Consider the following 19,235-nt stretch of genomic DNA (forward strand, 5'->3'; position numbering starts at 1 on the left):
CCACTGTGTTGTGACCAGCTCTCTTGTGACCCACCTGTGTTGTGACCAGCTCTCTTGTCACCAACTGTGTTGTAACCAGCTCTCGTGACCCAGTGTTGTGACCAGCTGTGTTGTGATCAACTGTATTGTAACCAGCTCTCGTGACCCAGTGTTGTGACCAGCTGTGTTGTGATCAACTGTGTTGTAACCAGCTTTCGTGACCCGGTGTTGTGACCAGCTTTGTTGTGACCAGCTCTCTTGTGACCCACTATGTTGTGACCAGCTGCGTTGATGTATAAGGACAAAAGTAGTTTTGGTTGTGTGTGAAAATGTCCACAACACTGGTTATGAAGGTGTATTGCTGGTCACATGATGGTCACTGAGTCGACAAAGGGCAGCTGAATGCCCTGATTTAGCTTACATAGGTTCGAATCCTGGCTGCGGTAGTCGGTCCATAGTCAACCCAGCTGTTCATCCTCATCTTCTCGTACGGATTGGTCAATAAATTGGGTACGTGGCTTAGGATATATATATATATATATATATATATATATATATATATATATATATATATATATATATATATATATATATATATATATAAGATATCCTAAGCCAAGTACCCAATTTATTGACCAACCCGTAAGGGAGGATGAGGATGAACAGCTGGGTTGACTATGGACCGACTACCGCAGCCAGGATTCGAACCTATTTGGGCTCGACCCTGGCCGGCCCTTAAAAACGGCGCCGTGACCCTTGACCTGGCGCCCTACAGCCACAGGGTACTCCTACCTCACCATCCTCTGCCCTGGGCTGTGTTCGCCTCCACCGAATGACTGGAGGTTTCTACGTCATAACAAATGGCGCTCCTGATGATGATAGGAAACAGCGATATAGAGAGATAGAGTTCCGTTTTCTATACTTTTTTTGCCATTTATGGATTGTATTGTGGTGTACGGTGGAGCGATGGTCACTCGAGCTGTTCAGAACCATTTCAGTAACGTGGGGGGTGGTGGGGGGTGGCGTTCGCGTCACGTGTGTATCTAACATCAGTATAGTTAGTCTGGCAACCCTCCTCACCTGTAGACTCCGCCCAGTCTGGCCGTAATAAGTTCTCTTACACCCGTTGCATGGGATCTCGTATACTACACTTTTTTTTTTTTTTTGTGTGTGTGTGTGTGTGTTAACGCCTTTTACTTAGTCCTTAGATGTCTCCTATCGTAATCATATAGAAGAGATTGCCATTATTGATTCAAAAGGCTCAACATGGATACGTATTTGTGTGTGTGTGTGCGTGTGTGTGTATTCCACTTGTGGTCTTTGAATTGCTTCTTGTATATCAATAGATTTGTTTCCTATATATATATATATATATATATATATATATATATATATATATATATATATATATATATATATTATTGCTATTATTATCATCGTTATTATCATTATTATAATACTTGTTCACCGTTTCCCGCGTCCACGAGGTGGCGCCAGGAAACAGATTAAAAACGACCCATTCACTCATACACACATATATTTATCCATAAACGCCCATACACGCATATATATATATATATATATATATATATATATATATATATATATATATATATATATATATATACTCAGACATATACGTATATACACATGTACATATTCATACTTGCTTGCCTTCAACCCATTCCCGGCGCCATTCCAACCCACAGGACAGAGCATCGCTACCCCCCGCCCGCTTCCAAACCATTTCAAAACACCCTCTTCTGCTCTCTCGACCACACTCTTTCTATTACCACACATCTCTCTTACCTTTTCATTACTTCCTCGATCAAACCACCTCACACCGCATATTGTCCTCAAACATCTCATTTCCAACACATCCACCCTCCTGCGCACAACTCTATCTATCGCCCACGCCTCGCAACCATATAACATTGTTGGAACCATTGTTCCTTCAAACATACCCATTTTTGCTTTCCGAGATAACGTTCTCTCCTTCCACACATTCTTCATCGCTCCCAGAACCTTCGCCGCCTCCCCCATCCTGTGACTCGCTTCCGCTTCCATGGTTCCATCTTCTGCTAAGTCCACTCCCAGATATCTAAAACACTTCACTTCATTCAGTTTTTTTCCATTCTAACTTACATCCTAATCAACTTGTCCCTCAACCCTGCTAAACCTAATAACCTTGCTCTTATTCACATATACTCTCATCTTTCTCCTTTCACAGACTTTTCCAAATTCAGTCACCAGCTTCTGCAGTTTCTCACTTGAATCAGCCACCAGCGCTGTATCAGCGGCGAACAACAACTGACTCACTTCCCATGTCCTGTTATACCCATCAGACTGCGTACTACTAGAAGCAGTGTAAGGTTTTTATCGAGGATGTAAAGCATGTGTGCGAGTAGGAAGAGAGGAGAGTGACTGGTTCCCAGTGAAGGTCGGTCTGCAACAGGGGTGTGTGATGTCTCCATGGTTGTTTAATTTGTTTATATATATATATATATATATATATATATATATATATATATATATATATATATATATATATTTATATTTTCACTGGGGATAGGGGAGAAAGAATACTTCCCACGTATTCCCTGCGTGTCGTAGAAGGCGACATTTTTTTTTAATTTTCCAAAAGAAGGAACAGAGAAGGGGGCCAGGTGAGGATATTCCCTCAAAGGTCCAGTCCTCTGTTCTTAACGCTACCTTGCTAGCGCAGGAAATGGCGAATAGTATGAAAGAAAAGAATATATATATATATATATATATATATATATATATATATATATATATATATATATATATATATATATATATATATATATATATTCTGTTTTCTGAGTCCCGTATGACATTTTGAGTATATGGTCCGTCTCTTTCGGTTCTTTCAGCAGGTATGGTTCCTTCTAGTGAATATCTCTGGCCTTGCCAAGAGGGTCTGTTGCTTAGGTCCGCCTCTAGTGTGAGGCGACGATGGTCTTCGTCGTTCTCCTGTGGTCGTGTGCACTTCACGGGAGGTGATCGGGTGTAGTGTGGCCCGGGCCACGTCTGCTGCTGGTGGTGGTGGACAGATGTGTCCAAGATAACCAGGCCGGATGCTGCCTCCGTCGTCCCTCCTCGATAAGGTCGCTTGCCGCTATCTGGCTCACTCCTCCTGGCGTAGTGGCACGCTCCCTCCCTCCCTCCCTCCAGCCCCACGCCCTCCTGGCGTAGTGGCACGCTCCCTCCCTCCCTCCCTCCAGCCCCACGCCCTCCTGGCGTAGTGGCACGCTCCCTCCCTCCCTCCCTCCAGCCCTACGCCCTCCTGGCGTAGTGGCACTCTCCCTAGCTCCCTCCCTCCCTCCAGCCCCCTGCCCTCCTGGCGTAGTGGCACTCTCCCTAGCTCCCTCCCTCCCTCCAGCCCCCTGCCCTCCTGGCGTAGTGGCACTCTCCCTAGCTCCCTCCCTCCCTCCAGCCCCACGCCCTCCTGGCGTAGTGGCACGCTCCCTCCCTCCCTCCAGCCCCCACGCCCTCCTGGCGTAGTGGCACTCTCCCTAGCTCCCTCCCTCCCTCCCTCCGCCCTCCGTGTAGTGCTCTGGACCTGGCCTTAAGGGGCACTGTACCTCCCCCATGTGGCACTCTGGACCAGCCCTTAAGTGGCACTGTACCTCCCCATGTGGCACTCTGGACCAGCCCTTAAGTGGCACTGTACCTCCCCATGTGGCACTCTGGACCAGCCCTTAAGTGGCACTGTACCTCCCCCATGTGGCACTCTGGACCAGCCCTTAAGTGGCACTGTACCTCCAGGCCTCTGGACCTGGCCTTAAGTGGCACTGTACCTCCCCCATGTGGCACTCTGGACCAGCCCTTAAGTGGCACTGTACCTTTTCGTATGGAGTGTAATGGTACTCCATTGATCCTGACGCTGGTGTTGAAGGGTCATGCACGAATGTATACCGTGTTGAAGGGTCATGCACGGATGTGTACCGTGTTGAAGGGTCATGCACGGATGTATACCGTGTTGAAGGGTCATGCACGAATGTATACCGTGTTGAAGGGTCATGCACAGATGTATACCGTGTTGAAGGGTCATGCACGGATGTATACCGTGTTGAAGGGTCATGCACAGCTGTATACCGTGTTGAAGGGTCATGCACGGATGTATACCGTGTTGAAGGGTCATGCACGGATGTATACCGTGTTGAAGGGTCATGCACGGATGTATACCGTCGTGAAGGGTCATGCACGAATGTATACCGTGTTGAAGGGTCATGCACGGATGTATACCGTGTTGAAGGGTCATGCACGGCTGTATACCGTGTTGAAGGGTCATGCACGGATGTATACCGTGTTGAAGGGTCATGCACGGATGTGTACCGTGTTGAAGGGTCATGCACGGATGTGTACCGTGTTGAAGGGTCATGCACAGCTGTATACCGTCGTGAAGGGTCATGCACAGCTGTATACCGTCGTGAAGGGTCATGCACAGCTGTACCTGGGTGTATAGGAGGGTCGTGCATAGCTGTATGAGGTGTAGCAAGGCCACACACAGCATATACATATCGTAGGAGGGTCATACACTGCTACACCTGGCCCCTCCTTAGGGGAGTAAGGGAGAGAAATGTTGTGAGGTGGAGAGAGAGAGAGAGAGAGAGAGAGAGAGAGAGAGAGAGAGAGAGAGAGAGAGAGAGAGAGGGGAGTGGGTTAGTTACCGGAAACGCACAAGAGCAAGACAAATATACCAGAGAGAGCGAGGTCTCCGGTATTAGTGCTGAAGCTACAGGAAGCCTGCCCCTTTTGGGGTGGGGCCCCCTGGCTTGACTCAGCTGTTGCTGGGGGCCCCCTGGCTTGACTCAGCCGTTGCTGGGGCCCCTGGCTGACTGTGCTGTTGCTGGGGTCCCTTGGCTTGACTCAGCTGTTGCTGGGGGCCCCCTGGCTTGACTCTGCTGTTGCTGGGGCCCCCTGGTTTGACTCAGCTGTTGCTGGGGCCCCTGTCTGACTCTGCTGTTGCTGGGGCCCCCTGTCTGACTCTGCAGTTGCGGGGCCCCCCTGGCTTGACTCAGCTGTTGCTGGGTGCCCCCTGGCTGACTCTGCTGTAGCTGGGGGCCCCTGTCTGACTTTGCTGTTGCTGGGGCCCCCTGTCTGACTCTGCAGTTGCGGGGCCCCCCTGGCTTGACTCAGCTGTTGCTGGGGGCCCCCTGGCTGACTCTGCTGTTGGTAGGGGCCCCTGGCTGACTCCATCAACTGATGTAACCACAAAATTGACATAAACTTCTCCCTTTTAGAATCTCAAGTATTAGAACCTAAAGGAAAATAAGGATTGTGATGAGTGCAAACTATAACAAACTAACAACTTCACTGGGGGAAAAAATATAGAGAAGACGATGCACTGTGAGTGTTCACAGGTGTTCTATTAGAATACAGGAGTTACCCAACACCTTACATATCTGATAGCATCTCGGAGCTGTTCTAAATCTTTGTCATATGGCAGGGACATCAAAATTGGTTTATTAAACTAACTTATCCATTGGATAAGATCAACCACAGTATGGCAATGACCTTATGAAGTGTTCAGAATGGACGGAACTAGTTTGTTTGCCTCTCTCAGAACTGCGGAGGAGGGGAGTCGTGCGGCCCTATCCAGATTAAGGCGCCGGCGTAGGAACCCGACTGGCTGGGGCGGAACTGTCCAGGTTTCCGTGTTTAAAAACCAGGGGCACTCAAGGGTTGAGCTTGATCTTAGATCTTTAAAACTGTTCCCAGAGTTTAGTTCCTGATTTGGGGTCGAGTGCTGCATCGTGGAGTGGATGATGACATTTTAAAAGAGATAGTTTGTGTCGTTTTGAGAGAGGATGATGGAAAGTGTTGTGTCTATTCTGCCTCCAGGAGGTCCTGGAAGGTGTTGTGTCTATCCTGCCTCCAGGAGGTCCTGGAAGGTGTCCTGTCTTTCCTGCCTCCAGGAGGTCCTGGAAGGTGTCGTGTCTTTCCTGCCTCCAGGAGGTCCTGGAAGGTGTTGTGGCTTTCCTGCCTCCAGGAGGTCCTGGAAGGTGTGTTTTCCTGCCTCCAGGAGGTCCTGGAGGGTGTTGTGTCTTTCCTGCCTCCAGGAGGTCCTGGAAGGTGTCGTGTCTTTCCTGCCTCCAGGAGGTCCTGGAAGGTGTGTTTTCCTGCCTCCAGGAGGTCCTGGAAGGTGTTGTGTCTATTCTGCCTCCAGGAGGTCCTGGAAGATGTCGTGTTTTCCCTGCCTCCAGGAGGTCCTGGAAGGTGTCGTGTCTTTCCTGCCTCCAGGAGGTCCTGGAAGGTGTCGTGTCTTTCCTGCCTCCAGGAGGTCCTGGAAGGTGTCGTGTCTTTCCTGCCTCCAGGAGGTCCTGGAAGATGTCGTGTTTTCCCTGCCTCCAGGAGGTCCTGGAAGGTGTCGTGTCTTTCCTGCCTCCAGAAGGTCCTGGAAGGTGTTGTGTCTTTCCTGCCTCCAGGAGGTCCTGGAAGGTGTGTCTTTCCTGCCTCCAGGAGGTCCTGGAAGGTGTCGTGTCTTTCCTGCCTCCAGGAGGTCCTGGAAGGTGTCGTGTCTTTTCTGCCTCCAGGAGGTCCTGGAAGATGTGTCTTTCCTGCCTCCAGGAGGTCCTGGAAGGTGTCGTGTCTTTCCTGCCTCCAGGAGGTCCTGGAAGGTGTCGTGTCTTTCCTGCCTCCAGGAGGTCCTGGAAGGTGTCGTGTCTTTCCTGCCTCCAGGAGGTCCTGGAAGGTGTGTCTTTCCTGCCTCCAGGAGGTCCTGGAAGGTGTTGTGTCTTTCCTGCCTCCAGGAGGTCCTGGAAGGCGTCATGTCTTTCCTGCCTCCAGGAGGTCCTGGAAGGTGTTGTGTCTATTCTGCCTCCAGGAGGTCCTGGAAGATGTCGTGTTTTCCTGCCTCCAGGAGGTCCTGGAAGATGTCGTGTCTTTCCTGCCTCCAGGAGGTCCTGGAAGGTGTCGTGTCTTTCCAGCCTCCAGGAGTTCCTGGAAGTTGTCGTGTTTTCCCTGCCTCCAGGACATTCTAGAAGGTGTCATGTCGTCCCTGCCTCCGGGAGGTCCTGGTTCTTGAAGACGTATCCACTACAGCTGTATTATTCAAGACAATGTATTTCTTAAGTCTGCAAGCGAATATACGTATTGGACTCCTGGTGTATGTGACTTTTTGCTGGGGGGAGTGCCACTGTGCTAGCGGCTTCCTCCACCCCATCAAGTATGTGTGGTTTCATCATATTGTCGCGCCTGAGACGCACCTTTGGCCCAGCGTAAAGTCTATGCCATTATTCTTATTTTCTCCTGGCAGTTCACATCGTCCACAGACACACACACAGAGTCGCCCACACTATTGTATACATCCTGGCAAGTGGGACTTCGGTCCTGTGGCTCAAATGGCATCGCGAAGCGTACCGGCACGAACGAGACGAACTGTCGAATCTCTCTCGAACGTGGAGTGAGTGAGCTCATATCTCTCTCGAACGTGGAGTGAGTGAGCTCATATCTCTCTCGAACGTGGAGTGAGGAGCTCATATCTCTCTCGAACGTGGAGTGAGGAGCTCATATCTCTCTCGAACGTGGAGTGAGTGAGCTCATATCTCTCTCGAACGTGGAGTGAGGAGCTCATATCTCTCTCGAACATGGAGTGAGGAGCTCATATCCCTCTCGAACGTGGAGTGAGTGAGCTCATATCTCTCTCGAACGTGGAGTGAGGAGCTCATATCTCTCTCGAACGTGGAGTGAGGAGCTCATATCTCTCTCGAACGTGGAGTGAGGAGCTCATATCTCTCTCGAACGTGGAGTGAGTGAGCTCATATCTCTCTCGAACATGGAGTGAGGAGCTCATATCTCTCGAACGTGGAGTGAGTGAGCTCATATCTCTCTCGAACGTGGAGTGAGGAGCTCATATCTCTCTCGAACATGGAGTGAGGAGCTCACATCTCTCTCGAACGTGGAGTGAGTGAGCTCATATCTCTCTCGAACGTGGAGTGAGGACCTCATATCTCTCTGGAACGTGGAGTGAGGAGCTCTCATCTCTCTGGAACGTGGAGTGAGGAGCTCACATCTCTCTCGAACGTGGAGTGAGGAGCTCATATCTCTCTCGAACGTGGAGTGAGGAGCTCATATCTCTCTCGAACGTGGAGTGAGGAGCTCATATCTCTCTCGAACGTGGAGTGAGGAGCTCACATCTCTCTCGAACGTGGAGTGAGGAGCTCATATCCCTCTCGAACGTGGAGTGAGTGAGCTCATATCTCTCTCGAACGTGGAGTGAGTGAGCTCATATCTCTCTCGAACATGGAGTGAGGAGCTCACATCTCTCTCGAACGTGGAGTGAGTGAGCTCATATCTCTCTCGAACGTGGAGTGAGGACCTCATATCTCTCTCGAACGTGGAGTGAGTGAGCTCATATCTCTCTCGAACGTGGAGTGAGTGAGCTCATATCTCTCTCGAACGTGGAGTGAGGACCTCATATCTCTCTCGAACGTGGAGTGAGTGAGCTCATATCTCTCTCGAACGTGGAGTGAGGAGCTCTCATCTCTCTGGAACGTGGAGTGAGGAGCTCACATCTCTCTCGAACGTGGAGTGAGGAGCTCATATCTCTCTCGAACGTGGAGTGAGGAGCTCATATCTCTCTCGAACGTGGAGTGAGGAGCTCACATCTCTCTCGAACGTGGAGTGAGTGAGCTCATATCTCTCTCGAACGTGGAGTGAGTGAGCTCATATCTCTCTCGAACGTGGAGTGAGTGAGCTCATATCTCTCTCGAACGTGGAGTGAGTGAGCTCATATCTCTCTCGAACGTGGAGTGAGGAGCTCATATCCCTCTCGAACGTGGAGTGAGTGAGCTCATATCTCTCTCGAACGTGGAGTGAGTGAGCTCATATCTCTCTCGAACGTGGAGTGAGTAAGCTCATATCTCTCTCGAACGTGGAGTGAGGAGCTCATATCTCTCTCGAACGTGGAGTGAGGAGCTCATATCTCTCTCGAACGTGGAGTGAGTGAGCTCATATCTCTCTCGAACATGGAGTGAGGAGCTCATATCTCTCTCGAACGTGGAGTGAGGAGCTCATATCTCTCTCGAACGTGGAGTGAGTAAGCTCATATCTCTCTCGAACATGGAGTGAGGAGCTCATATCTCTCTCGAACGTGGAGTGAGTGAGCTCATATCTCTCTCGAACATGGAGTGAGGAGCTCATATCTCTCTCGAACGTGGAGTGAGGAGCTCATATCCTTCTCGAACGTGGAGTGAGGAGCTCATATCCTTCTCGAACGTGGAGTGAGGACCTCATATCCTTCTCGAACGTGGAGTGAGGAGCTCATATCCCTCTCAAACGTGGAATTAGGAGCTTGGTGGTCGAAACTCGATCCCTTTGAGCACGATGGTTACGGCCGGGCGTATGACCTGACCCTCAGGTGTTTAAGGCCAGGTCATCTCACCCCCCTTCCCCCACCCAGAGTCCTGGCGCACCTTAATGATGCAGGGTAATGTTGGTAGGTTGTCTTAAATGCCCACACCCACCTACCACCCTGCTGGAATTGTCCAAAAAAAACCCACACTGCTGCTGGGAATGTCCCCAACCCACCCCCAACCCAGCTGGGAATATCCCCAACCCACCCACCTCCACCCTGCTTGGAATATCCCCAACCCACCCACCTCCACCCTGCTGGAAATGTCCCCAACCCACCCACCTCCACCCTGCTGGGAATATCCCCAACCCACCCACCTCCACCCTGCTGGGAATATCCCCAACCCACCCACCTCCACCCTGCTTGGAATATCCCCAACCCACCCACCTCCACCCTGCTGGAAATGTCCCCAACCCACCCACCTCCACCCTGCTGGGAATATCCCCAACCCACCCACCTCCACCCTGCTGGGAATATCCCCAACCCACCCACCTCCACCCTGCTGGGAATATCCCCAACCCACCCACCACCACCCAGCTGGGAATGTCCACAACCCACCCACCACCCAGCTAGGAATATCCCCAACCCACCCACCACGCAGCTGGGAATATCCCCAACCCACCCACCACTCTGCTGGAAATGTCCCCAACCCACCCACCACACTGCTGGGAATGTCCACAACCCACCCACCACCCAGCTAGGAATATCCCCAACCCACCCACCACGCAGCTGGGAATATCCCCAACCCACCCACCACCCAGCTGGGAATGTCCCCAACCCACCCACCACCCAGCTGGGAATGTCCCCAACCCACCCACCACCCTGCTGGGAATATCCCCAACCCACCCACCACCCAGCTGGGAATGTCCCCAACCCACCCACCACCCAGCTGGGAATGTCCCCAACCCACCCACCACCCAGCTGGGAATATCCCCAACCCACCCACCACCCAGCTGGGAATATCCCCAACCCACCCACCACCCTGCTGGGAATATCCCCAACCCACCCACCACTCTGCTGGGAATATCCCCAACCCACCCACCACCCTGCTGGGAATATCCCCAACCCACCCACCACCCTGCTGGGAATATCCCCAACCCACCCACCACTCTGCTGGGAATATCCCCAACCCACCCACCACCCAGCTGGGAATATCCCCAACCCACCCACCACTCTGCTGGGAATATCCCCAACCCACCCACCACCCTGCTGGGAATATCCCCAACCCACCCACCACTCTGCTGGGAATATCCCCAACCCACCCACCACCCTGCTGGGAATATCCCCAACCCACCCACCACCCAGCTGGGAATATCCCCAACCCATCCCTACCCTACTGGGAATATCCCCAACCCACCCACCACCCTGCTGGGAATATCCCCAACCCACCCACCACCCAGCTGGGAATATCCCCAACCCACCCACCACCCAGCTGGGAATATCCCCAACCCACCCACCACCCTGCTGGGAATATCCCCAACCCACCCACCACCCTGCTGGGAATATCCCCAACCCACCCACCACCCAGCTGGGAATATCCCCAACCCACCCACCACCCTGCTGGGAATATCCCCAACCCACCCACCACCCTGCTGGGAATATCCCCAACCCACCCACCACCCAGCTGGGAATATCCCCAACCCACCCACCACCCTGCTGGGAATATCCCCAACCCACCCACCACCCTGCTGGGAATATCCCCAACCCACCCACCACTCTGCTGGAAATGTCCCCAACCCACCCACCACCCAGCTGGGAATATCCCCAACCCACCCACCCCTACCCTACTGGGAATGTCCCCAACCCACCCACCACCCAGCTGGGAATATCCCCAACCCACCCACCACCCTGCTGGGAATATCCCCAACCCACCCACCACCCTACTGGGAATGTCCCCATCCCCCACCCACCACCCTGCTGGGAATATCCCCAACCCACCCACATGGCTAGGAATACTGTGAAAAGGTTCAGTGTCAAGTCATGTGGCCAGATTGGCACCGACGCCTATGTTGTGCTTCTGGAATATGTCGAGCAAGTATGTAGGGTGGCAGTAGGCGAGGCAGACGGGCCAAGAGGCTGGCTGCAGGCAAGCACATGTGTAGACACGATCTATTTTGGGTGTTATATGAATACCAGAGAAGGTGTCGGGGCTGATGAGGTGTCACCTGTGTGTCGTAGGGTGTAGCGTGCTGCTGTGTATGGCTGCTGGGGTGTAGTGTGTGGCTGGTTGGGTGTAGTGCTGTGTGTGTGTTTGTGGCTGGTTGGGTGTGGTGCTGTGTGTGTGTGGCTGCTGGGGTGTAGTGTGTGGCTGGTTGGGTGTAGTGCTGTGTGTGTGTGGCTGGTTGGGTGTAGTGCTGTGTATGTGTGGTTGGTAGGGTGTAGTGCTGTTTGTGTGGCTGGTTGGGTGTAGTGCTGTGTGTGTGTGGCTGCTGGGGTGTAGTGTGTGGCTGGTAGGATGTAGTGCTGTGTGTGTGTGGCTGGTAGGGTGTAGTGTGTGGCTGGTAGGGTGTAGTGCTGAGTGTGTGGCTGCTGGGGTGTAGTGTGTGGCTGGTAGGGTGTAGTGCTGTGTGTGTGTGGCTGGTAGGGTGTAGTGTGTGGCTGGTAGGGTGTAGTGCTGTGTGTGTGTGGCTGGTAGGGTGTAGCTCTGTGTGTTTTGATCCAGCGATTCAGTTCGTTGTCGAAGGTCAACCACTGACCAGTACGTTGGTAATACTGAGTCAGGGGTCAACCCCCCCTCTCCCCGGGCCCTCTTCTGCCCTCACGTGCATTGGTATATGACCCCCTTACAGGAGGAAGGAAACGGAGAGTCGCTGTATATTACAGAGACGTTATTTCAGTGAGAGTATGGGTGAAGGGCACATATTTAGTGGGTAGGTGGAGGGAGGCCAGTATAGAACATACAGTGGGTACAGTACATGGACATAGGAGGGTGACAGATGGTGGGCCCGAGTGAGTGGGGGGGACCCAATGTGGTCCCCCTTCGCGTCAGGAGGGAGGGAGGTGTAGCATACATCAATACATGATATATCATACATCAATACATGATATACAGTTACGGGATAGTGAGGGCTACTGACAGCCAGCAACATAGGTAACAATATCTGTGTCATACAAAACATGTTTACAATCGGTCATACATATACAGAATATCTTGTTAACTTCACAGTCACATTAGAAACGCCAAAACAAATTATATATACGCTGAGGTGCGTATTTGGAACAAGACACAGTTAATGCGTACAGTCGATAACATTGATATCATTATGAGAGATCAAAAACACATTACGTGTTGGGTATGGAATGATGAAGGTTTCCTTCCTCGCGGGCAAATGCAGTTTGGGGTTCAGCACGAACTACGTCTTCATAGTTAGACCAAGTCTGGTGTTGGGGTCCGAGAGCAAACTGTCGATGTTTAGCGAGATGATCTACCTGGTCATGATGCTCATGTCCCACCTGGGAAGGGGTATCTATAGGAACCGGGTACGTAGGCCAGTGTTATCGGCTTGTAGAAGCAGAGAGAGGGAATGATGGATGGACCAGTTTCCTGGAGAGCAATCAATGCTGTGTACACTTGAGTCTTCTTGTCCTGTACATGTTTTCGTTGCTGGTAAATACCAGAAGGTTTAACGAGTGAACTGTCGTTAACACTGGTGTGGAAGGGAGTTGTTTAAAGGACAAGATCCTATGGATTTGAAGGTGAAAATGGTCAAAAGGGGGGTTCAGGGTTCACTGCCGTGGGGTCACAAAAGGTCTTGTAGATGACTTGGTATTCGTGCAGTAACGTCGGGTCATAAGGAAAGACATTTTAGATTCATTACCCTAGCAGTAAGGATGTCCAGAGTCAATTTTAGAATTAGATTGGTAAATTAAATCATAAATATATATGTATGATCTCTGCTCCGTAACTCAGGAGTTTCTTCGAATGGATGCCATCAACACACAAGATCATATTCGGGAAATGTCATCAAGGGAGTTTCCTAACTGTAGATATGATTGCTATGAATTATGGTGAAAAAAATTCAAATTTCCATGATTTTTTTTTTTTCAAATTTTCATTATTTTTTTTTCAAATTTTCCGAGAAAAAATTCAAATTTTCATTATTTTTTTTCAGATTTTCCGAGAAAAAAATTCAAATTTTCATGATTTTTTCAAATTTTCCGAGAAAAAAAATCAAATTTCCATGATCTTTTTTTTCAAATTTTCCGATGAAAAAAAAAATCAAATTTCCATGATTTTTTTTTCAAATTTTCTGAGAATCGTTTATTTTTCTTTGTACCTAAGTGGGATCCATCAGTGATAGATCTTGTGTTGTGTGGTGTTGTGTGGTGTTGTGATAGCTGGTTTGTGGTTGTGTGTTGTGCTCTGTTGTGTGGTGTGTTGTGATAGCTGGTTTGTGGTTGTGTGTTGTGCTCTGTTGTATGTTATTTTAGGGGGGGAGGGGTTGTTATTGTTGTTGAGATACATTGATATTCTTATGTGTTGTGATTTGAGACAGTGTATGTATATGTAGTGTTGTGATCACTCGTACTCTGGGTTGTTCGAGTGTTGTGTGTTGTGTTTCGCAAGTGTGTGTGTGTGTGTGTGTGTGTGTGTGTGTGTGTGTGTGGTGATATTTCTCGTGTTGTGTCGCGAGGTGTTACGTACTTGTACTGTTGTGTTACGGTTTTGTGTGTTACTGTGTGTTGTAACGCCTCTATGTGTGTGTGTGTGTGTGTGTGGTGATATTTCTCGTGTTGTGTCGCGAGGTGTTACGTACTTGTACTGTTGTGTTAAGGTTTTGTGTGTTACTGTGTGTTGTAACGCCTCTATGTGTGTGTGTGTGTATGTGTTACATAAGACGTTACAGGATGTACAGCAGTGTTATCAATATAAAGCCAGACCGGTCCTTTTTTGGGACACACACACACACACACACACACACACACACACACACACACACACACACTAAAAAGTATTTCTTTAATGCAGTGAATTTCAGATTACAGAGAATATAGTGATTTAGAACAGTGACAGTTTGCAGTGACTTACGTGTTAGTGGGGAACTATTAACTGGTAGGTTATTCAAACTGGAAATTAACTGTTTCTTAATTACCTTGACTGTTAACTGTGGGGTAACTTGACAAGAAAATAAGTCTGGTGAAGGTTTTAAGTGCATATATATATATATATATATATATATATATATATATATATATATATATATATATATATATATATATATAAAGTTTTTCAAAGTATTTGTTCATCATGTTAACGTTTTTTCGACTAGAAAGGTTTTAAAAATCTTCAGATATTTATTTCAAAATTTGATTTTTATTTACTTTTTATTTTCGTATTAATAACTTGAGATAGACCGACTTGTGTAGCTAATGTGATGACGTTTTGATTTTTTCCTTTGCAGGAGGTGGAGAGTTTGGCGTGCCTGCTGGGGAAGGTGTCCTAACGCTGGTGTGTGGGTGTAGTGTGTGCTGACGCTGGTGTGTGGGTGTAGTGTGCGCTGACGCTGGTGTGTGGGTGCCGTGTGCGCTCACGCTGGTGTGTGGGTGTAGTGTGTGCTGACGCTGGTGTGTGGGTGTAGTGTGTGCTGACGCTGGTGTGTGGGTGTAGTTTGTGCTGACGCTGGTGTGTGGGTGTAGTGTGTGCTGACGCTGGTGTGTGGGTGTAGTGTGTGCTGACGCTGGTGTGTGTATAGTGTACTGACGCTTACGTGGGTGTAGTGTACTGACGCTGGTGTGTGGGTGTCGTGTACTGACGCTGGTGTGTGTGTATAGTGTACTGACGCTTGCGTGGGTGTAGTGTGAGTGCTGACGCTGGTGTGGGTGTAGTGTGAGTGCTGAAGGTGGCTGTGCGGGCCGGCCAACACTAGACCCCCGAGGCTTCCTACACCCCCAGGCCCCACAGGGTTATCACTAACATGGGGGGGACAGCCCCCAGCCCTCCGCCCATGTAGACGACCCGAGACCCACCCCACCTTCACCCTACCAGAGCGACTGCTCACCCATTTTGTAACCATCGCCATCCACGTGCACGACTCACCGCCCACCTCTGGCCCACCGCCACCCACAGAGGACGCCCCTGCGTCTACCAGTGGCCCACCACAATCCACAGCGACGCCTCAACACCTGCAGGCCAGGGGGACGCCTCCCACCCACCTGTAGGCCAGGAGGACGCCTCCCACCCACCTGTAGGCCAGGAGGACGCCTCCCACCCACCTGTAGGCCAGGAGGACGCCTCCCACCCACCTGTAGGCCAGGAGGACGCCTCCCACCCACCTGTAGGCCAGGAGGACGCCTCCCACCCACCTGTAGGCCAAGGAGGACGCCTCCCACCCACCTGTAGGCCAGGAGGACGCCTCCCACCCACCTGTAGGCCAAGGAGGACGCCTCCCACCCACCTGTAGGCCAAGGAGGACGCCTCCCACCCACCCGTAGGCCAAGGAGGACGCCTCCCACCCACCCGTAGGCCAAGGAGGACGCCTCTCACCCACCTCCTGCAGCCTCCTCACCTACTGTCCTCGTGTGCGTCACCGTGTCACTGAGGAAGGATGGACTGCCTGACGGAGGAGGAGCTCTCCGAGCTGTCGCAGTCGAGCGTGAACGGCACGGGCACCGTCAAGCCGGACACTTCTATCGATTACGGCCTCGGGGTGGTGGTGACGCTGTCGGTGTTCCTGGTGCTCTCCATGGTGCTGGCCCTGGTCGGCAACGTCATGGTGATCATGACGATCGCCAGGCACCGCGGGATGCGCACCAGGACCAACCTCCTCCTGGCCAACTTGGCCGTGGCGGACATCCTAGTGGCGGTGCTGGACATGCCCATTGCCGTCGTGACTATAGTGCAAGGGGACTGGACCTTCACCAAGACTTTCTGTTACTTCAACGCCTACACAGTGGGCCTGGGCCTCATGCTGTCCGTACACACCCTCATGTTTATCAGGTCAGTCAACCACACTCGCAAGTCCTCTTTTGCTTCCTAGGTCAGTCAACCACACTCTTAAGTCCTCTTTTGCTTCCTAGGTCAGTCAAGCACACTCTTAAGTCCTCTTTGGCTTCCTAGGTCAGTTAACCACACTCTTTAAGTCCTCTTTTGCTTCCTAGGTCAGTCAAGCACACTCTTAAGTCCTCTTTTGCTTCCTAGGTCAGTCAACCACACTCTTAAGTCCTCTTTTGCTTCCTAGGTCAGTCAACTACACTCTTAAGTCCTCTTTTGCTTCCTAGGTCAGTCAACCACACTCTTAAGTCCTCTTTTGCTTCCTAGGCACTTCAGGTCATTCAACCACACTCGCAAGTCCTCTTTGGCTTCCTAGGCACCTTCCTAGCAACCAAGTTGAAACCTCTGAATTTCATAAACCCACATACGACGCCCGCTGAAATCCATGACAGTTCATGGTATGCATATTCCTGGCAACCAAGTTAGACCTCTGAATTTCATAAACCCACATGCGAGTTAGATTAGGGGAGTAGGAGGGTAAAAGTTAGGGGAGGACGTAAGGTAGTTAATACCTTGATAAGCAGTTCGGCACATGAGTGAGAGGGGTGGGGATAGAGGATGGGGCTGAGTGCTGAAGTGACACAGGACTTCGAGGAGGTGAGGTGACTGAGTCAGTGAAGAAATGGCAGCAGGACTCTCGTACACCTTCGTGGGTACTAGACACACAGAGACAGGGAGGAGGATGGTAGAGAGTTATAAAGTTAATCTGGTCCCCTGCCCCCTCGCACACCAGGATAATGGTGTAGGTCGTGATCATAATGGATCCAGGAGGAAGGTACAAATTAAAAGAGGAGGCCATCAGTCATGGTGGGGCGGGTGAGGTAGGAGTGCGAGAGCCTTTGTGGCAACTTGCGCCTTCTGACCGGATGGCGTTATCTCTGTCAACCCGCATGACCTCTCCTGTAGACGCTCTCTCTCTCTCTCTCTCTCTCTCTCTCTCTCTCTCTCTCTCTCTCTCTCTCTCTCTCTCTCTCTCTCTCTGCCGCTCCTCTTTCTCTCTCTCACTAAATGGCAGCTGTGGCCTCTACTTAACTGGGAGTCTCTCCCTCAGAAGCTGGGGACCCTGGTGGGAACATGTAGGGACCCTGGTGGGAACATGTAGGGACCCTGGTGGGAACATGTAGGGACCCTGGTGGGAACATGTAGGGACCCTGGTGGGAACATGTAGGGACCCTAGTGGGAACATGTAGGGACCCTGGTGGGAACATGTAGGGACCCTGGTGGGAACATGTAGGGACCCTGGTGGGAACATGTAGGGACCCTAGTGGGAACATGTAGGGACCCTAGTGGGAACATGTAGGGACCCTAGTGGGAACATGTAGGGACCCTAGTGGGAACATGTAGGGACCCTGGTGGGAACATGTAGGGACCCTGGTGGGAACATGTAGGGACCCTAGTGGGAACATGTAGGGACCCTAGTGGGAACATGTAGGGACCCTGGTGGGAACATGTAGGGACCCTGGTGGGAACATGTAGGGACCCTGGTGGGAACATGTAGGGACCCTAGTGGGAACATGTAGGGACCCTGGTGGGAACATGTAGGGACCCTGGTGGGAACATGTAGGGACCCTAGTGGGAACATGTAGGGACCCTAGTGGGAACATGTAGGGACCCTGGTGGGAACATGTAGGGACCCTGGTGGGAACATGTAGGGACCCTGGTGGGAACATGTAGGGACCCTGGTGGGAACATGTAGGGACCCTAGTGGGAACATGTAGGGACCCTGGTGGGAACATGTAGGGACCCTAGTGGGAACATGTAGGGACCCTGGTGGGAACATGTAGGGACCCTAGTGGGAACATGTAGGGACCCTGGTGGGAACATGTAGGGACCCTGGTGGGAACATGTAGGGACCCTGGTGGGAACATGTAGGGACCCTAGTGGGAACATGTAGGGACCCTGGTGGGAACATGTAGGGACCCTAGTGGGAACATGTAGGGACCCTGGTGGGAACATGTAGGGACCCTAGTGGGAACATGTAGGGACCCTGGTGGGAACATGTAGGGACCCTGGTGGGAACATGTAGGGACCCTGGTGGGAACATGTAGGGACCCTGGTGGGAACATGTAGGGACCCTAGTGGGAACATGTAGGGACCCTAGTGGGAACATGTAGGGACCCTGGTGGGAACATGTAGGGACCCTAGTGGGAACATGTAGGGACCCTGGTGGGAACATGTAGGGACCCTGGTGGGAACATGTAGGGACCCTAGTGGGAACATGTAGGGACCCTGGTGGGAACATGTAGGGACCCTGGTGGGAACATGTAGGGACCCTGGTGGGAACATGTAGGGACCCTAGTGGGAACATGTAGGGACCCTGGTGGGAACATGTAGGGACCCTAGTGGGAACATGTAGGGACCCTGGTGGGAACATGTAGGGACCCTGGTGGGAACATGTAGGGACCCTGGTGGGAACATGTAGGGACCCTGGTGGGAACATGTAGGGACCCTGGTGGGAACATGTAGGGACCCTAGTGGGAACATGTAGGGACCCTGGTGGGAACATGTAGGGACCCTGGTGGGAACATGTAGGGACCCTAGTGGGAACATGTAGGGACCCTGGTGGGAACATGTAGGGACCCTGGTGGGAACATGTAGGGACCCTGGTGGGAACATGTAGGGACCCTAGTGGGAACATGTAGGGACCCTGGTGGGAACATGTAGGGACCCTAGTGGGAACATGTAGGGACCCTGGTGGGAACATGTAGGGACCCTAGTGGGAACATGTAGGGACCCTGGTGGGAACATGTAGGGACCCTGGTGGGAACATGTAGGGACCCTGGTGGGAACATGTAGGGACCCTAGTGGGAACATGTAGGGACCCTGGTGGGAACATGTAGGGACCCTGGTGGGAACATGTAGGGACCCTAGTGGGAACATGTA

The 19,235-nt window shown here is 51.5% G+C and overlaps 1 protein-coding gene across 3 annotated transcripts in view; it reads left to right on the top strand.

The window, feature by feature from the left end:
* The window catches only part of LOC139746090 (uncharacterized), a 91,270-nt gene that overhangs the window by 22,596 nt on the left and 49,439 nt on the right, over positions 1-19,235 (top strand). For all 3 annotated transcript variants that reach the window (XM_071656920.1, XM_071656922.1, XM_071656921.1), the window contains exon 2: positions 14,764-16,298. In XM_071656920.1, the coding sequence (XP_071513021.1) occupies positions 15,907-16,298 (392 nt within the window). In that variant the 5' untranslated portion in view covers positions 14,764-15,906. The remainder of the gene's footprint in view (positions 1-14,763; positions 16,299-19,235) is intronic.

The sequence above is a fragment of the Panulirus ornatus genome, chromosome 64, assembly GCF_036320965.1.
Source record: "Panulirus ornatus isolate Po-2019 chromosome 64, ASM3632096v1, whole genome shotgun sequence".
In the NCBI taxonomy this organism is placed as follows: Eukaryota; Metazoa; Arthropoda; class Malacostraca; order Decapoda; family Palinuridae; genus Panulirus; species Panulirus ornatus.